Genomic DNA, 20326 nt, shown 5'->3' on the forward strand with positions numbered 1-20326 from the left:
AATCCGGATCCTAACGTGACCCCTGACCCTGCCAGGGCCACCCTGTGGAGTGTGAAGGCTCTCTACTGAAGCGTGCAACTGTGGTCGTGTTGTGAGGGTGGTGTTCACCTTGCCGCTGGGTTGGCACTCTGCTCTCTACTCACCAGTGAGGGAGGGTGGACCATTTCTATAATGACATATAATTCTATAATGGTAAAGTAGGAGCACATACAAACATATACTCACCTATAATCACACATACACACACACACTGTCATACTCCAGATGACATGCACGCATGTACGTCCAAGGCTGAGGTCCTCCTGAGTGATGTGACTCTATTCTAGCATTTCCATGCTCCTGTGAGTATTACCAAGAACTCGTTAGCACTGCACAGAAGCAGGAAGATGCTGAAAAAAGCAACCATGTCAGTGTGGGGTGTGTATCCCAGCAACCGTGTCAGTGTGGGGTGTGTATCCCAGCAACCATGTCAATGTGGGGTGTGTATCACACATCGCAAAAGCCCAAAAGCACAACTGCCCTAACCTTTGCAATTACACAAGAGTTCATTCATTATTATGTGAATGGTAGCCAGCTTGGTTACAGTTTTAATTTTAACCCAGTGGTAATTTGATGAGATTAATTATTTCAGTGGATGCTGCTCCGAGCCCTAACACAGCGCTGACGGGAGGAGTTCTGGACCTTTTCCATGACAACGCTGCACTGCATCCTGGGTGCACCTGGGTCTGACGCCGTGTCCTGTGCCTTCAGGTCCGGAGAGAAGGGAGAAGCCATCCGTATCGAGAAGGTGCTCTTCACCGGCCGAGAGGGCAAGAGTTCCCAGGGATGTCCCATCGCTAAATGGGTGAGCCTGAAACGACCGAGCCGAGTTCGCTCGTAGCGATCCTCACGTCTGCCGCGTGCCGCTACTTAACTCTCTACTGTAGCAGTTATATGTGGAAACACTGTAGTAATTATTACTCTTGAGAAGCACACACACAAAATGTTTTTAACTTTTAACTGATTGCACGTTTGTTTCTTCAAGTCAAATGGGAGGTATTTTTGTTAGAATTTGAGTTGTGCTAAAGCTTGTTTGATGGATAAATAACCCTCCAGGCCTGAAGCCCTAGGGGTCAGGCAGGGGTCATCTGCTCCAGGGGTTGCACAGTTTCTGCTTTTCCCTTGTCCAGCATACCTGATGCAGCTTGCAAAGAACTCAGTATTGGTCCGACGAGCTGAATCAGGTGTGTGTGAGAAGAGAAAACCTGATACGCCCTGCATTACCTCACCGAGTCAGAAATGCCCTGCAAAAAAAAAAGCAGGCCCCAACGCCAGTGTGTAACCACAGAAGCACAACCACCCCTATTCCAGCCTCTTCCACACGGCATAAATGCCCATATCCTGCACGTCACCTCTACCTACACCTCTACCTACACCTCTACCTACACCTCTACCTACACCTCTACCTACACCTGCTTCAGTATTTGGCTTTAGTGAAACCCGCAATGAATACACACACCTTCCCTCTCGGCCTGCTGATTTGGTCTCTGTTTCTTTTGTGCTCTATTTTGTGGGTGTCCTACAATCAGTCAGTCACTGTAATCAGGAACTGAGACTGTGGGTTGTTTCACATTTATGCCCACACCCTACGACTGCAGCCAGATGATAATTAGTAAAAGTGTGATTCAGCACACGTTAGCCGTAGTGTGTCTGTCTGTCTGGCACAGTGGGGAAGTTTTTATCATACTGCGATCATTAGGGTCCGATGGCTCAGTTCCTCTGTCCTGACCTGTTACGTTTGAAACAGCACCCTCTAGCTGTAGACTCCGAATGTCTCCTGTGCTGCAGCGTTCTCAGTCTGCTCATGTATGTTTTAGACGGTTTTTAGTGGCATTACAGAGAGCACCAGTGGTGTGTCATTTTAGAAGATAGACAGACACACACATTTATTAACAAAATACTGAAAATACGAAGAACAACACTATGATCGCAAGGCCATCTCAACAAACACTTAAACACAGTAGATGCATGCAAACATGGGGACAAGCACAGACAACACTGATAGCTAAACAAGACCTTAAACACGCACGGTAACAAGGACAATAACAAAGGACAGGTGTACACATGACCAGTCAATACAGGAGGGGCGTAGCGACGTATACACACTCACACTCACACACACACACACACACACACACACACACACACACACACTCGAGCAGGAGGTGGCTGTGCTGTGACAGTTCCTACAGAAGAAAATCTTTTTTCTAAGGAAGGGCAGAATATGAGGTTAGTAATAGAATAGTTGTTAAGATTCCCACTGAAGTACTAAGATGCTCTGTATATGAGCATGGCATCTGCATGGAAGAAAGCAGTGTGTGTGTGTGTGTGTGTGTGTGTGAGTGTGAGTGAGTGTGTGTGTGTGTGTGAGTGTGTGTGTGTGTGTGTGTGTGTGTAAGGGAGATGGCAGTGCTCCATTATCTGCAAGGCAACCTACTATCATTAGCTAACGACTGTAAAACAGCAGGGGTCTCTCACACACACACACACACACACACACACACACTCACTAATGGCGCTGCTCTCTCAGCTAATGGGTTTATTGGTGTGTGATCCTCATAGTACCAGTAGCTGCACTCCCCCCACAAACAATGTCAAGGCACTTGCCGTGTCATTTACCAGTTCAGTAAGAGTAAATAATCTACATCTTGTTTAAACATTGTTGAAAATTATGATGCACAACGCAAGACTGTAGCTAATGATTTTAATTAAATGTTGAAAAACTGTTGTACATACAGATAAAACTGGCATTGGAGTAGATGAGAAGAAAAGCCCAACCTACAATAATAGTTATTACTGTTTTAGCTGTGTAAGTTTGTCTGTGTGTGTGTGTGTTTGTCTGTGTGTTTGTCTGTGTGTGTGTTTGTGTCTGTGTGTGTGTGTGTGTGTGTGTGTTTGTGTCTGTGTTTGTGTCTGTGTGTGTGTGTGTGTGTGTGTGTGTGTGTGTGTGTGTGTGTGTACGTCTATGATTGCAGTCTTATACACTTGATGCGAGAGAGATTTGTTCAAGATGGGTAGGAGCTGAGACAGACTTTCTCATTCTTGCCCTCCACCCTCTGTGTCTCTTTGTCCTCCCGCTGCCCCCTGCAGGTGATCCGGCGTAGCAGTGAGAAAGAGAAGCTTTTATGTCTGGTGCGCCACCGGGCTGGTCACCACTGTGCCAACGCCGTCATCATCATCCTCATCTTGTGCTGGGAAGGCGTCCCGCGGGCTATCGGGGACAAACTGTACCGAGAGGTGTCCGAAACGCTCACCAAATACGGCATCCCGACCAGCCGCCGGTGTGGCCTGAATGATGAGTAAGTGAGAGGAGCGAGGAGGCCCTGCCCCTCGGCCCCTGTGGGCCACGCTGCTGATCTGCTCCTGGAACACAGGAATCTGCCTTCATACCCCTGAAACATTGGTTTCCTAAAATGTCTAATGTGAACAAACCTTTAGAGGTTGTTTTGGTGTTTTTTGGTGTGTTTTCTCTCCTCTGATTGGTGGAGTTTTATTTTTTAGTGTTCAGCTTTGTGTCTTCTCTGACTGGTAGCATTTCTGTGTTTATCTGCTTCCACGTGCCTGGTTTAGCCTACGTCAGCCCTGGACCTTAGCTCAAGGGTCCGCTCAGGTGTGCTGGAGCAGGTAACCATTAGAGCAGGGAATGGTTAATGTTGTGGCGGGAGTCGGCAGCGTTCCCAAACATGTCCCCCATCACAAACATTCAGGTGTTTCACATGGCCTGCCTCCACAACACAGACTGTTTTTCAGACTGTCTCTGTTTATTTCAGGTCTCCCTGTTTATTTATTTGTATATTTCTTTTCTTTCTTTATTTAAATGTTTACAGTCTGTCACAGTGGTGATAAACTTAGGGGTTAGTGTTGGTTGTACCTTAACACTCAGGGGTTAGTGTTGCTTGTATATTTAACACTTGGGGTTAGTGTTGCTTGTATCTTAACTCTTGGGGTTAGTGTTGCTTGTATCTTAACTTTTGGGGGTTAGTGTTGCTTGTATCTTAACTCTTGGGGTTAGTGTTGCTTGTATCTTAACTTTTGGGGGTTAGTGTTGCTTGTATCTTAATTCTTGGGGTTAGTGTTGCTTGTATCTTAACTCTTGGGGTTAGTGTTGCTTGTATCTTAACTTTTGGGGGTTAGTGTTGCTTGTGTCTTTACCATTAAGGGCTAGTGTTGCAAAAATAAGTTTGAAGGTAATGGGTAGTTCACTGACTGAATTAAAATGCTGCTGTTCTATGAAAGTGGATATCAAAATGGCATTGTGTGTATTCCAACAGTGCTGTGTATCAGAATGGTGCGTGTGTGTGTGCTGACGTTGGTGTCACTGGTCCTCCACAGCCGGACGTGCGCGTGTCAGGGGAAGGACACAGAGCTGAGCGGTGCGTCCTTCTCTTTCGGGTGTTCCTGGAGCATGTACTTCAACGGGTGTAAATACGCTCGGAGCAAAATGCCCCGCAAGTTCCGTCTGCAGGGGGAACACCCCGAAGAGGTGAGTGGCTCGCCCAGGGACGAGCTTAGAGCCCTGACAGATGGATCACACGACAACACGCGAATAGGCAACGAGTCCGTGACGGACACTGTCAGTCGCTTGTAGTCAATAGCAACCATGAGCCATTAGTGTCAAACAATGAAATGAAATCAGGATCTCGTGTGCACGTTTGTTATGAATTTCTTGCTCGTTTAAGATATTTCCATTCCCAACTACTGAGACTGTAGTGTGGCTCGGCCAGTCAGGATCAGGCGTGTGAACGTTGAGCGTTGCGGTGTTGTCTTTCTGCAGGAGGAGCTTCTCAGGAGTAACTTCCAGGACTTGGCCACACGGGTGGCACCCGTCTATGAGAAGCTTGCCCCTCAGGCCTACAGCAACCAGGTAAGACCTCCGTGCACGTGCACACGAGAAGGAGTAGTCTGGCTGTCAGGTGCTCGGGTGACGGGGTGCGTCTCGCTCTTTTGTCTCCAGTGTGCACATGAGAAGGTGGCAACGGACTGCCGTCTGGGTCTGCAGGAAGGAAGGCCCTTTTCGGGCATCACCGCATGTATGGACTTCTGCGCCCATGCTCACAAAGACCAGCACAACCTCCACAATGGCTGCACCGTGGTACGTGGTGTGGCTGTGGGTGTCTGACTGGGTGTGTGTGAGTGTATCTGTATCTCTGCAGTGCTCCAGTACTGATGCTAATGCATTTACAATTGCCTTCATGTTTTCTCATTAAGTGGAATTTGTCTGATTGCTGTAGACCGTTGTAGTCCTATGCTCGGTCCGGTCTTCTCTTCCTCCGGTGTGCTCATTCCGATCTTCTCTTCCTCAGGTGTGCACCCTAACGAAAGAGGACAATCGGCAGGTGGGGGTGATTCCCGATGACGAGCAGCTTCACGTGCTTCCGCTATACAAGGTCTCCCTGACGGACGAGTTCGGCAGCGAGGAGAACCAACGTCTCAAGATGCAGAACGGTGCCATCCAGGTGCTGAGCAACTTCCGCCGAGAGGTCCGGAAGCTTCCAGAACCGGCCAAGTCCTGTCGGCAGCGCCGGCTGGAGGCCAAGAAGGCCGCGTCGGAGAAGAAGATCAAGAAGCAACAGGTGTCGGACACGCCAGAGAAAACGATCAAGAAGGAAGTTCATCACATCGTGTCAGCCCACCAACAGGAAGGCAATAAAGGTCAGAACCACCTCACACGCGGGACGATGATGGGGATCATCAAAATCAAACGTTATTTCTACAGCGTTTTTTACAACAGATGTTGTCACAAAGCAGCTTTACAAATGTAAGAGTCCAAGCCCCCAGTGAGCAAGACAAGGGCGACAGTGGTGAGGAAAAACTCCCTGGAGCACTGGAGAGGAACCGAGACTCAGAGGGGGGCCCCACCCTCCTCTGACCAACACCAGACACCACAATAATAACAATTCTAAGAGAAAAATAAATTAAAAATGAAAAACTCGGTAATGCTTAATCCAACTTTCTAGAGGTCCTAGTTTTATCCCGATGGCGTGCATGTCCGAGACCCGTCCCGCATGAGAACGGGAGGTGGAGGTGGAGCTAGAGCTTGCCATGGTCAAACCAAGGCTGTGCACGGGCAAATCTGGGAGGTTAAAGAGAAGAGAGGCGAGAGAATGCGTGTTGCAACGGCCACCGGAGCCATCACAGACTGTTTAATCGTGTACATGGATGTTGTATTTAAAGCCAGTGATCACTGTAGCCACGAACATCTCCAGAACATGTCAGGCCTGAGCAGGTCAGATGAAAACCTGCTGTTGCAGTTTACACAAATGTTTAGTGCACAGATATCACAACATTAAAGTTAGTTTATATATTCAAATGTAAATTTTTTTCAAGCTGTTGATACTGTTGAACAGTTGTGAATTTCGAGGGCAACGTCCAGGGCACGCAAAAAAATTTGAAATAGAAGAAATCCGGTAAAACTGTCTTAAATCGCTCAGGGCCTCATGCAGACGCCACTTAGACAAAAAGACTGATTCCTGAAAGATCCCGTTGACAGAATACAAGGAAACTCAGATTCAGCCACTTGCTGTAGCTTTTCTATTCATGTTCTCTTTCTGTCTGTTTTCAGCAATTCCAAAACAAGAGGTAAAGCCCACCATCAAAAAACAGCTGGTCGATCACTTTCAGGCCGTGAACGGAAGCCTGAACGGCTACGCGGCACTGGGGAACGGTAAGATGTGCCCTGATCCGTACGGTTTGAGCAGTGCCTGCCCCTCTTATCCTGGTCCCTATGCAAGAGGAGCTCTGCCTTCCAGCACTCAACCCGCACTCCACGTCAACGGCTTCCACCCTAACCTGCAAGGGATGCCCTACACCTACTACAACTACCCCTCCAGTGCACTTTTGCCCCCTGAGCTCTTGGGTTACGAGGGTCGCAATAGCGCGTGGTCCAAAGCTGCAGCTGTTGACCAGAAGCCCGACGTGCAGAATCTCCAGGCCCGCGTAGCGCAGACGTACCCCAACCGCTCGGATCAGCGGCAGCAGGTGGCAGACCTGGCCGGCCCGGGCTACCCGCGCCGGTCCGAGCTGTCCGCCTCCCCGGCGCCGCCCGACCGGATGCGCCGCGTCCCCCCTGTCGTCAAGCAGGAGCCCACGGAGGTGCCGCTGTTCGACAGCAGACCGGACGGCCAAGTACAGAGCTGCCCCACGACACCCAGCGCCTCCCCACAACCCGACGGCTGGCGCGGGCACAAGCCCAACGGCAGCCTGCCGTCCAAAGCCTGGGACGGGAATGTGAGAGCGGTCGTGGCTCATCCATCCTTCAGGCCAGACAAGCAGCGTCTGCAACAGCAGCTCCACCCTACCCAAGCACAGCACTCCTCATACCCCCACCCTCAACGACAGTGGAGCCCCTACCCTGCTACGTCGTCCCCGGCACTGTCTCCATCTCCGTCCCCTCACCCGGCCACCCCGCACCACTGGGACGGCCCTGCCCCGAGCCCGCAGTCCGAGGCTTGGGGTCCTGTCGGGGCCTCGAGCTACGGTCCCACAGGGCTCAGGCAGGGCACTCCCGTCGGCGCGTTCCCGGACAAGTTGCTGTCCCAGGCGGTCGAGAGCCGTGGTTCCACCCCGCTGGGGCTCCAGGAGAAAGCCTGTAAGTTCGGCGGCGCCTCCGCGGCGGGGAGCACTCCGTCTCCGGCTCCGGAAGGCCGCCTGTTCCCGGACGCGCTCCAGAAGACGGACGGGCAGGCGTGCTGGGACAGCGAGGTGGAGAGCCACAGTGAGCGCGAGGCCGAGGAGGCCGAGGAGGAGGTGTGGTCGGACAGCGAGCACAACTTCCTGGACCCCAACATCGGGGGCGTGGCCGTGGCCCCCGCGCACGGCTCTATCCTCATCGAGTGCGCCAAGCGGGAGCTCCACGCCACCACGCCGCTGAAGAAGCCGGACCGGAGCCACCCCACCCGCATATCCCTGGTCTTCTACCAGCACAAGAACCTGAATCAGCCCTGCCACGGTCTGGCGCTCTGGGAGGCCAAGATGAAGATGCTCGCCGAGCGGGCGAAGCAGCGGCAGCAGGAGGCGGCACTCCTCGGACTCTCACAGGAAGACATAAAGGCCTACGGAAAGAAGCGCAAGTGGGCGGATGGAGCGGCCAGCCCGTCGTCGGGGGCGACCAAGGACCGGCGAGACGGAGTGGTGACACGGTTGGCCCCCACACAGCACACCACCACTATGGTCACTGTGTCACCGTACGCCTTCACTCAGCTCACGGGGCCCTACAGTCGCTTTATGTAAGCTCTTGCGGACTGTGCCCCTGGGGGCTGGGAGTGTAATTACAGGGTTAAAAAAACAACAACAAAACACCCCAACAAGATGGAACATTAAAAAAAAAACAAAAAAAACAAAATGAAACAAAAAAACAAAACAAAACCAGAAACTCAGAATGTCACAGCAACTTTAACCCTGAATCTCTCCCAGCTCCGTGTCCTCTCTCAGACCACCAGGAGGACAGGGGGGCACTTTCTTTTTTTTTTTTTCATTTTCTGTTTTATATTTTTATTTAGGTTTTTTTTTACCTCAAGTTTTGGTGGCGGTTTGGGTGAACCCCAAACGGACAGGCTGCCTCTGGTGCTGTTCTCTCCAACGTGGGAGGGATTTCTATAGTTTACCCTCCCTAAGTGAATTTAATGATTCTAATTATTATTGCTATTATTATCAATATTACGATTGCTATTGTTACTGTTGACGTTATTACAGGTATTGTTATTATATTATGAAGATGACTATTTTTTATTTTATTTGTATTGTTTTTCATCAATGTCCTTATTAATAATATGATTGTTCTGAGGGTTTTTCTTTTGTATTTTCCCCTCTTTTGATGACGAGGCACCGCTGCGTCTCTGTCATCCCGCTTGTCTGACGTCTGTGTTGCCCTTTCACCCTCTAACCTCTCAGCAGTTGTCACCTTCCCATCTAAGCGAGCCACACAGGTGTCTTCAGTCCACGCAGACGCCGAGGACAGGCTGGCGTTCGGAAGAGGGCTAGCTCCGTGCTGTCATCACACATCACGTGAAGCAAAACAACACGAGGGAAGTCCAGGCTCCCATACGGGCCTTTCTGTAGACTCTCCGTCTCGTGAATATTCCCGTAGTCCTTTCCTGGTTCCTCCAATGGTGCTTTCTTCTGTCTTGGCTGTCTGCGATTTTTTTATTTTTTTTTGTAATTTTTGCCCTCACCATCATGCTGGCAGATGCTGGCCCAAGGTGCTCTTCATCAGAAAACACAAGTCTGGAAGTGAGATGGCCCCGATAAGGCGGGATAGCCTCACTCAGAGCGTCCCTTCTGACATCCACTCGGTGCTCGCTGATTCTGTCAGCATGCGGTGTCCACTTCTACTCACAAGACAGCAGTGAGACACTTCTCCGAGGTGCTATTACAGTTCGGTCCACCTTGACGACGCCCTAGCAACAGCCGAGCACTAGGGCAAAGCCTGCACCCCACAGCAGGGTCCCGTTAGGTCCTGTCTGAACCCAGCGGAGGGTCTAGGACCCTCCGCGTGTGAGCCAGGACTTCGGCCGAAACGGCTCTGGCGTCGGCCGGGCTCAGACGTTTATCGTCTGACGTTGAACAGAGAGCGAAAGAAAGAGAGAGGGTGATGCAGGTGGTTGGTGCTTCTTGCGGACCTTCCATGACTCTGAGGTGCCTCCATAGCTCTGCTTTGACTCCCATATACACCTGGAGTTCAAGGTGCTTATTAGCAGTCTAGGGCTTCGGTGATGTGAACTGCCGAGGCATGCGACTGCGTGCAAGATTGTGTGGGCGTGTGTGTGTGTGTGTGCGCGTGTGTGTGTGTGTGTGCGTGCATGTATGTGTGGGTGGGTGGGTGTGTGTGCGTGCACCATCACAGGCAGAGCTGAGTGGTTTACCAGGGGCTTACCCAGGGCAAACCCACTGCTTGGTGCTCTAGTGGTCTGGTGTGTGGGAGCGTGGTGCTGAGGTCATGGAGCTCTAGGCTTTGCCTCATGTTGAGACACTGATACCAGTCCCAACATGCTACGAAACACGGTCGCTATACAGCGTAGGTCTTTCGCCTACATCCACATACTTAACTAGTTTTTTTATTCTTATTATTTATTATGTGATGATGATGATGATGATGATGATGAAGATTATTATTGTGATTGCTGTCTTTTTTTTTTGTTTTATTGTTTCATTTTAGACAAATTGTAAATACAGAAGAAAAGATTTTATAAAAGCACTTTTAATCTTGATTTTAAATGAGGAAAAAAGAATATTGACAACTTGAATCCTATTTGCTTTTTTTAATGGAATTTTATCGGGAGAGATAGAAATGTAAATAGTTAAATATTTAGGTAAGATTATTTAACTGGTGAGGAGGAAATCGTAAATGATTCCTTTAATATTTAGGCTACAGTTGTCAGTATGTCAACCCTCAACATAAACGCCACACTGGGGTTCGTACGCGTCAGCCGACTCATAGGAAGAAGCATCTAGAATCAGTTGTTGCTTCCACTAAAACGGGTTCGGAGTGAAACTGGTCCTGGATCAGTTCTCTTTCTTTGAGACTTACAGCTCCAGGTGTGTGTTCTCTGTACTCGGTATACTGCTGTTCTTTCTTTTATCTTTATTTTTATTGTGTTTTAAACAAGTACTGTACGTAGACCGATACCTCTGAACAACGGCCGATTTCAGCTTCCTCCCCATCAAACCAACCAGGCAGAACTGAGAGCGAAACGCAGGGCCCGCGTGGCAAGAACATGCAAGGTGCTCACGTGACACCCTGGGTCACATGACTACATTACATTACAGCACACCCTGGGTCACATGACATGCGAGTGTGTAAGGTTTGAGCTAGCCACTGAACAGATTTTTCATTTTTTTTTGTTTTGTTTTTTTGTGCTGTTAACTTAAACCCGTTTCCTTGCTGAGGTGAAGGGTGTACGTGTTTCGCGCTGTCGCAGATTTTGAATGTGACTTGGGTTTTGGTTTTACACCTTAGTAAGATGATCTCAACTGTCTTTTACTCTTCAAGGTGTGAAACGTTTTTCATCTTTTCAGGATCATGTTTTGTTGAAGCCGCTCTAGCGAATATTTGACGGCAGTGAAACTTTCAACCATGGTGCTACCTGCAGAGTTCACTGTAGAAATGACATGCATAGCAAAAGAACAGTTGCTATGTAGTTTTTGAGAACTTTAATATGATATATGAACCATTGTCTCAAGTTTTAAGCATATAGGAAACATGTATGGTGCTGATCGTTTTTTTGAGTTTCCTTAGTCACGTCGAATGACGATTATCATGATTTGAAACAAAGCACTCCAATTTGTCTGTAGTTATTTTATTTAAAACCCTCACCCAAAAAACAAAATGGTACTTGAAACAGATATATAGAATCAATGATATTATACAGGTAGTAAAAATTAAACTCATATGCTATGGAGATGTATAGACTGTTAATAGATGTTCTGGTGCTCAGTGACAAACCCAGAAATGCGCTTTGATCTCGAACTTTTGATTATATCCATGCATTCCTTATGCATCTCTCTCTCTCTCTCTCTCTCTCTCTCTCTCTCTCTCTCTCTCACAAACACACACATACACACACACACACACACATTTTTTGCCCCCTCTGTCAGCACTAGTATGAAAATATCGATCATGCCCAATTTTACATATAAAAAAGACCAAAAAAATGTAGAGAAACAACACAGAGTGAGGAACTGGCAGCTACATTCCTGTATGAGTTGAAGATTCTTCTTGGTTCTCCTTTTTTCATGTCAAGTATGCAGTATGTAAAAACAAAGTGTTTTCTTTTGTTCGATCTCTCTCCTAGTATCTGTTTGGTGTATTATGTGAATACATAGTGTATGTGGGCAAAGACCCACAATACTGTTTTATGTTCTGCAAAAATAATAATAATAAAAAAATTAAAATCATGATTAAAAATAGTGTGAAAAATCTTTATTGGTAGAATTTTCTTTCAGTTTTGTTCGATCTTATTCTATCAGACACAACAAAGTTGCAAAAAGATATTTAAGCTTTTTTAATTTAGTTTGTTACTTTATTCCCTTTGCTGTTGAAGTAAAAAAGACCTCAAGACCCTAAATTAATAGCAATGAGACATTTCATAAAATAATAGTAGTCAGTCACTTCAGTGACCAAGTGATCAACTAATCCAAATTCTCTTAGATTTTGCTTTGATGATGGCGCTGTCATTACAGGTGTCAGATGTACAGTATATTATCCTCAAAGCCTTTCCTAGTACAAACACCTGTGGCAGTGTAGCCTGGATACCAAGGGATCTATTTGGTAGAAATCTTTTGTAATTTTCCGTAATATAGTAAGAAAAGCTGAACTAAGCGATGATAGTTGATGAAAAGAGCAAAAGCTCTGAAACTGTCTCCAAGTGCAGTGGTCAAAGCCCTCAGACACTACAGTGAATCTGGCTGTCCTGAACTCACCTCAGTAAAAGAAGACAACCTGTGACTTCTCTTGCAGAGGACAAACGTACCAGCCAGTAGTGCAAAACATGGCCAGTTTCCAGTAGCACAGGTCACCAGCACCACAGGTTATGGCTGAAATAAATGCATCGGTGAGCTGTAGACACAAACATATCCTCTTAATCCAGCCACTAAGAGCAAATCAGGTCTTTATGGCAAAACTGCTGCAAAAGAAACCTCTTCTGATAGATAGCAGAAAGAAGACGAGACAAAAATAAGGCCAGTGGACAGTAAGACAATGGACATCTGCTCTTTTGCCAGACAAGACAGAGAAGGTGTAGAGATGATGGTATCCTGTGATGCCTACCGTGAGGTGTAGTGGGGTGGGCTTTGCTGGTGATACAGCCGGACATTTATATATGGCACCAAGCGTTTTGTACTGGTGTGGCATTCCATCTGGCAGACACCTAAATAGACACAACATTTGTTTACCAACAAGACGAGCTTGAGCAAACCTTGAGACTGTAAGAATGATCTCGCATGCAAAGGAGACGCATTGCTGTAACAGAGGGTCACCACAGTCACCTGATCTGATCCCAGGGGAGTGTGATTGGAATGAACTGATATTTATCATCTTTGCTCAGTGCCATATTGAGTTTATGCAATAAATAAATATTAAGATTTCTACCAAATAGATCACTTCTTTGCCACAGTGTAAATGATTATCACAAAATTAGGATACTGAGTTTAAAAAACACCCTTTTTTCAATGAAAACTTTATTTTTGGAAATGCATTTTGCCTGGGCATACACCTGGCTATATGTATATTTGAAGACAAATAGATTTTAATTCAGTCTCGGAGTGTAAACCTACATATCTAATAATACCTAAACTTGACTTAACGTTGAGGACAGTTAGCGTTTGTTTTTTTGCTTCTCCATCAAGGATCTGCTGCCGCCCGTTGGTTATGGATGGTACTACATCTACTGAAACTGAAAGAGTGTTATACAGCAAACACTAATCACGTGTAAGAACAGAACAGTAAAACAAGCGTAACAGCTCAGTGATATGGCACAATAGAGTTTTGGAGGATTTAATAGAATTTTAGATAACAGGTACAAATGAATTGCCGATAAGAACTGACCTCTGACCTTAGTGAATCTTGGTGAATAAAAAAGGTACAGTGGCTGCACCCAACCCAATATTTGTGTGAAATTCCAAATACATTTGAGAAATTACTTTTTTTACATTAGGCAAGTCAAACGTAATTTATAGCATGTTTCTAGACATCTACGTATGCTAAATATGCTGTAAAGAGCGACAGACTACAGTTTTGTTTTTGCCCAGAGTTCGATATTGAGTTCTGTTGTTTTATCATACACATCGTACGGTCCTACCAAAGTTTACTGCACGTACATTTTTAGACGAATAAATAATCACTACTATAGACTTTGCAATGTTATTTTGACTTTCTTTACAAATCCATCAACGTGATAATGGTTTTTAATTTGGGGTGTTCCAGAAGCTTCGTTTGGTGGCCAAAAGCGTCCGTGTTACTTGGTGAGTATTCTATCAATCATTCTTCATGCACATTTGCTAAACTAGGACATTAAAACAATTTAGGAAAAATTTACAGACATCACCCGCTCCAGTCGTGGAGTGTGCACGTGCATAGGTCGCGCTCATCTCGGCTGCACCTGAATCACTATTGTTTCAATGATTATTCAATGATCCTCTTCTCTCTACTGATTCTGGTGACCTGCGTATTCTCCTCCTTCTAGATTTAAGTGCCACATTTGACACAATTAACCATAACATACTCATCGCCTGCCTCTCAACCATTGGCATTACTAACACGGTTCTTGAATGGTTATATTTACATTTATGGCATTTAGCTGAATGGTTCACATCCTATATTTCAAACAGAACACATTTTATTGTTTTAGGTAAATGCAAATCGCACACTGAAGGTGATCTCCAGGGATCAGTCCTTGGGCCTCTCTTTGGTCAGATTATCCACAGGCATGGTCTCCACTTCCACCGCTATGCTGATGGCACTCAAATCTATATTAACACCAAGATAACACCGCCCTTCAACCTCCTCCTTTATTGTCTTGTATCCAAGATCAAGCAGTGGATGAGCAGAAACTTTCAAAAGTAAACTCTGACAAAACAGAACTTCTACTTATTGGCCCAAACTCCAAAATCTCAAATTTCTCCAATTATAAATTAAATCTGTACGTGCCGTGTCTTGATCAGTTCCTCATCCACGGTTAGGAGCCTCGGTGTACTTTATGGTAATCTTTCTCTTTTGAGCCCCAAGTCAAGTGACTGGTTAAAACGTCCTTTTCACCTCTGTAATATCGCTAGGCTTAGGCCAATGCTCTCTCCACACACACACACACACACACACACACACACACACACACCCTGGTTCACACCTTCATCACCTCCCGTCTTCACGACTGTAACTCTCTTCACTGACGTCTGTCGTGTCCGTTGATGCAGGAAAGAAGAGACAGGATCCAGTGCGTTACCCTGTGGCCTTTTATTAATGCAGAGCTCTGGAGATGTCACTTCACAACGCAGTGCGAGTGAGATCTAAAGCATAACTTTGCAACAGACAGACTTATATTTCTCTCGCCTTGCACCACTTCTGCTTTGGTGTTTTTTCATCTCAGCCGTCACCTCTGTCTGATCGTCTCGTACACGTCTTCTTGCATAATCACACATATGCATGTCTAGGGCATTTCCTGTTATGTCTGGACATACAGTAATTATTTTATTAATTCAAGCATTAGTCCTATTCCATTCTGCGCATTATTCTCTATTAGTGTAAGCTTAGCATTCATTTAATTTATGAAACCCCACATGTCCCAAACACAACCATCCGCTCGCTTCAATATGTCCAAAACTCAGCCGTGACAATCCTCCTTCATATAAGGAAATCAGCCCACATCACTCTTAGTCTACATCAGCTACACAGGCTCCCCGTCCCTGAACACGTTCAGTATAAGATCCTCCTGCTTACATTCAAAGCACTGCACCTCCCTACCTAGCTGAACTACACCCGTACTGCTCCACCCGTACACTTCAGTCTTCTGATGCAGGTCTCCTCCCCATCCCCAAGTTTAGACTGGTGTCTGTAGGAGGCAGATCCTTTAGTGTCATGGCTCCAGAACTCTGGAACACTTTACCTCAATCTCTCCGTCTGTAGCGATTCTAGCAGGAACAGGCAAGAGGCAGAACGCAAATGCAGGAGGTGGTTTAATAAGCGAGGGTAACAAAACACGAAGGATAAAATAAACGGAGGCAAGGGGGAAACACGGAGGGCAAAATAACACACACTGAGCAAATGAAAAGGCAAAGACGACCCTGACTTACCAAAATAACTGACAAACTAGACGACAAAACACAGGGCTAAAATAACCAGAACAATCGAGGATTAATCAGACGCAGGTGAACACAACAGGGAGAACCAAAACACGAACTAGACCTGAGGAACAGACGAGGGGCGGAGAAAACGAAACCAAGGGACGCGATAAGGAAGTGAAGTAAAACAACGACACGACAGGGAAATCACGTGAAACAGTGACACCATCTCTGAGCTTCACTTTCCTCTTTCAAAACTCAGCTTCAGACTCACCTCTTCTCTGAACACCTCTCATAACTTCTCTTCCTATTCGTATTTGTTTATTAATGTGTTAAAGTCTTTTTTCTCTCTCCACTTTTGCATTTGTAAAGCGACCTTAAGTCTCTGAAAGGCACCATATAACCCTCTCTATGTTGGCAGACTACTGCTGGACACTGAAGAGGGACGTTCCTGAGGTCAGATAAAGACAGTCATACATTACACCTTTTAATTATACATTATCGATATTAGACGTACGTTTTTATATTATTTAAGTGTAATAGCAGACTCATTTATCAATACGTAATATAAATTAATGTCAGATACGTGATAGCAACTTCTAAAACAGGTTCGCATTCAGCATAAAAGTACTAAGGCGCACTTATTTTATAAACAGCAGAAGAGTTTGGCTTGTTTCCCTGCGTTACACAAACTCCTGACTGTAACTATCTCGACTGTGAAGGACGTTTATTGACACAACACGGTGGCACTCGCATGCAACATCTGCAGAGAACACGACTGAGCGACTAACATTAGACGAATAACACGTACACATTAACGTTACGGCCACAGAGACCGACATTAACACACACGTAGCAATAATGGCCGACGAGGACGCGCACCCTGACGGGTTTAAATAGACAGACAGACGTTCAACACTAAACCTGTACAGGTGTGTGGGGGGCGTGGTCACGAACACTACCCATGTGAGCCGCCCTACACGCGGCGGGCCGTACCACGTGACTCGTGGGGGCGGAGCCTTCCGTGATACTGACGAGTTCACGCGACATGGAGCAGAGCGACACGTGCGGATAATTACTCTGAACAGAGAATATGAAACATGGCGAAAATATGTCGAAGGGTGTTATTTCACTATTTATAACGCCGTACGTCACGTACGTGGCTGCGGAGATCCTTACTAGGCAGCGGTTTGACCTTCGCAGTTAAAATGCTTAATACATTCGCTTTGAGTCACTGGTACTTGGTGGAAATTACCTAAGGGGCAAATATGCCAATGCATTTACATTTAACTTTACATTTACGGCATTTAGCAGATGCTCTTATCCAGAGCGACTTACAAAAGTGCTTTGTCATTTACTCATAGAACATATCCAAGTACAGTACAGTAGGTTAGAATTAAACATACCAATGAACTAGAATACAGGGATGAATGCTGTGATACCTAGAAGTGCAAAATACGTAAGGTCGATCTTAAACAATGATAAGTGCTATAAACAATAAGTGCTAGAGTTTGTTAAACAACACAAACAATACCCTACAATAAATACTAAATTAGTAAGTCAGTATGGGAGCAGTGTCAGTTGTCCTTTAAATATTCTGCAAATAGATGGGTCTTTAGTCTGTGTTTGAAGACTGGCAAGGGACTCTGCTGTCCGGACAGCAGTGGGAGTTCATTCCACCATCTTGGAGCCAGAACAGAAAATAGTCTCGATGCTTGTCGTCCATGAGACCTGAAGCAAGGTATTTCAAGCCGAGCCGTAATTGAGGTTCGAAGTACTACCTCATGTATGAAGGGGCTGGTCCATTTTTGGCTTTGTAGGCAAGCATCAAGGTTTTAAATCTGATGTGTGCAGGTAGAGGGAGCCAATGAAGGGCGCGCAGCAGTGGAGTAACGTGTGAACAATGCGTGTAATCATTGATGCCCCCTTTTTTTTTGTACATATACTGTATGTTATGATCACCTTGTAATAATGAGGTGTTAGTGAACAGTGCTGATCTGCATGTGTGTTTAGACAGATTTAGACAGGTTTAGACCGGTCTAGACAGGCTCAGACAGGTTTTTAACCTTGTGCGTTAAGGTCTTGGCTACAGCCTTAACGTTACGCACCGAGTCGCTGATTTTTGTACTGCTGTTTGAAATTCAAAAGAAACATATTTCAATTTGATTTTTCCCAAGCCGATTCAAGAACATATAGGAATTATAACGAGCGTTTAATCGTTGTTTGATTTAATGTTTAATTATTATATTACATATTATGAGAAATGTCACGAAAGCTAAGAGACTGGCTGCCTGACTTTCTGAAATTGTTTAAAATTTGAGTTTAGTCATTTAATTGTGTATAGTGTTATCAAAACTCGACATGGTTCGAGCCAAACTAACTGCAGGGGAACTGCTTCACTCTTTCCGTCTGGACCATGTTTGAGGTGCGGCGTTACCTGTGAAGTGTTTGGCCACATGATGGCAACAGAGTGTGCGCGCAAATATAAGAATATAATATGATAAGTATAATATCATAATATAATAAGAATATAAGTCCTTAGCGATATTTAATGTAAATATTTTTATTGTAATCAATAATTTTAGTTATTGTCGTGATTTTTCGTTGACAGATTACTGAATGTGAAGTATTTCGTTCAAAAAGACCCCCCCCCCCCCCTTTGGTGTTACCATAATTAAAATATATTTCTGGCTGTTCGCGTCGGACAGGAGAACATTTGAAATATGCAATGTGAATGGAAAATTCAAGGGAAAAAAACTTTTGACAGAATGCTTTGTTCTGTCTTTTTAACTGTCTTTTTAAAATTTATGACCAGATATTAACATCATAGAAAGGATCCTCTGTGATGACTCTCAGACGTGCAAAATTTCAGTGCATGTGAAAAGTTACTGAAATGTAAAAATGCTGAATTGTATGAATAACACATACATTTTGGATTTAAGGAAGAATAACAAATGAGTTATTGCTCCACCTGTTAGTCCTCCTTGCTGGTTACATGACTTGCCATTTTGGACCTTTGAGCTAAGCTGTGAGAAACAGAGAGAGAGAACCAGCACAGAGAGAGAACCATGGGGTGGTAGCGCTGATCCAAGCAGTGCAGGGTGGTAGCGCTGATCCCAGCAGTGCACATCCATACAGGGCCAAGCCAAGGAAGGCAATCGACCTAAGATCTACTTTGGAATATGAGGGAAACCAGAGTACCCATATCAGTGACTTTTAAATTCAGTGACAGCCCCAGTCCTGGAAAACGCCACACTTTCAGTTGCATAAACACATCCTGACCATTCTTCTTGTGGGGAACCTTGAACCAGAGTCAGTTGTGATAAAACCAATGGGAAAATCGCAAGACTGGTTTGATATTATAATATAAAACATTTCATACACAATGAAATGCAAATAAAAGCGATGTATAAAAAACAGTGGAATCAAATAGAAAATTGTAATTGGGAAGGGTCTTGCCCATGACATGGTTTCAAGGAGAATAAATTATTGATGAAGCAGTGGGAGCTCAGAGGTGGAGGTACTTGAGTTGTAATCAGAAGGTTGCTGCTTCAAGTTCCACCACTGCCAGGTTTCCACTGTTGGGCCCCTGAACAAAACCCTTAACCCTCAATTACTCAAGTTGTGTTCAGTCAGAATTGTAAGTCACTTTGGATAAAAGCGTCAGCTAAATGCCGTAAATGTCACTGATGGATGTGGAGAGGCTGGTATGGCTCTGGAATTCTGAGCTGTACGAGTGGCCTTCAACATCTCTCCTCTATGTCACTTCCTGTAGAGTTCCGTTACAGGTCCAGTTCAGCATCATGGATCCAAGTAATTGGGTCACACTGGGCAACAAAATTGGAGACCCTGTATTGTGTTTTAGAATTCGAATGTTTTTAGGAAAAATGTTTTTTAATCACATTTTGTTTTTAAGTGTGTGGATTTTACATATATATTCATAGATATTCATAGTTATTACATTTAAATTGTGTACAACTGTACATTTAACGCATGATTATTTTTGCCTTTTTTTTGCCTAGCCTCAGGAACATCCCTCTTCATTGTCCAGCAGTAGTCTGCCCACACAGAGGAGAGCCACATTCCTGGGTTTGTTTTTGTTTTTTTTGGATCAGAGGTCTTTTTAATAATAATAATAGTGTTAATAACAGTAATTATAGTGTCATAAGAGTAATAATAGTGGTAATAACAGTAAGTATAGTGTCATAAGAGTAATAATAGTGTTAATAACAGTAAGTATAGTGTCATAAGAGTAATAATATTGGTAATAACAGTAAGTATAGTGTCATAAGAGTAATAATAGTGGTAATAACAGTAAGTATAGTGTCATAAGAGTAATAATAGTGGTAATAACAGTAAGTATAGTGTCATAAGAGTAATAATAGGGGTAATAACAGTAAGTATAGTGTCATAAGAGTAATAATAGGGGTAATAACAGTAATTATAGTGTCATAAGAGTAATAATAGTGGTAATAACAGTAAGTATAGTGTCATAAGAGTAATAATAGTGTTAATAACA

At 45.0% G+C, this 20326-nt stretch overlaps 1 protein-coding gene and 1 long non-coding RNA gene across 11 annotated transcripts in view; one reads left to right on the forward strand and one right to left on the reverse strand.

Annotated features, from left to right (window-relative positions):
* tet3 (tet methylcytosine dioxygenase 3) overlaps positions 1-8548 on the forward strand; it is a 40850-nt gene extending 32302 nt beyond the window's left edge. For all 10 annotated transcript variants that reach the window (XM_081714931.1, XM_081714935.1, XM_027025991.3 and 7 more), the window contains 7 exons: positions 751-844; positions 3130-3338; positions 4372-4522; positions 4814-4903; positions 4994-5131; positions 5343-5691; positions 6602-8548. In XM_081714931.1, the coding sequence (XP_081571057.1) occupies positions 751-844; positions 3130-3338; positions 4372-4522; positions 4814-4903; positions 4994-5131; positions 5343-5691; positions 6602-8268 (2698 nt within the window). In that variant the 3' untranslated portion in view covers positions 8269-8548. The remainder of the gene's footprint in view (positions 1-750; positions 845-3129; positions 3339-4371; positions 4523-4813; positions 4904-4993; positions 5132-5342; positions 5692-6601) is intronic.
* A 6420-nt stretch (positions 8549-14968) lies between these two features.
* On the reverse strand, positions 14969-15976 carry LOC118242019 (uncharacterized). Its single transcript, XR_014123889.1, has 3 exons — positions 15820-15976; positions 15491-15657; positions 14969-15197 (listed from the first exon to the last, which is right to left on the reverse strand). It is a non-coding gene; the product is annotated as an uncharacterized LOC118242019 (long non-coding RNA).
* Between the last annotated feature and the right edge of the window lie 4350 nt (positions 15977-20326).

Source organism: Electrophorus electricus, chromosome 5 (genome assembly GCF_041902795.1).
Source record: "Electrophorus electricus isolate QZ-2024a chromosome 5, ASM4190279v1, whole genome shotgun sequence".
Lineage (NCBI taxonomy): Eukaryota > Metazoa > Chordata > Actinopteri > Gymnotiformes > Gymnotidae > Electrophorus > Electrophorus electricus.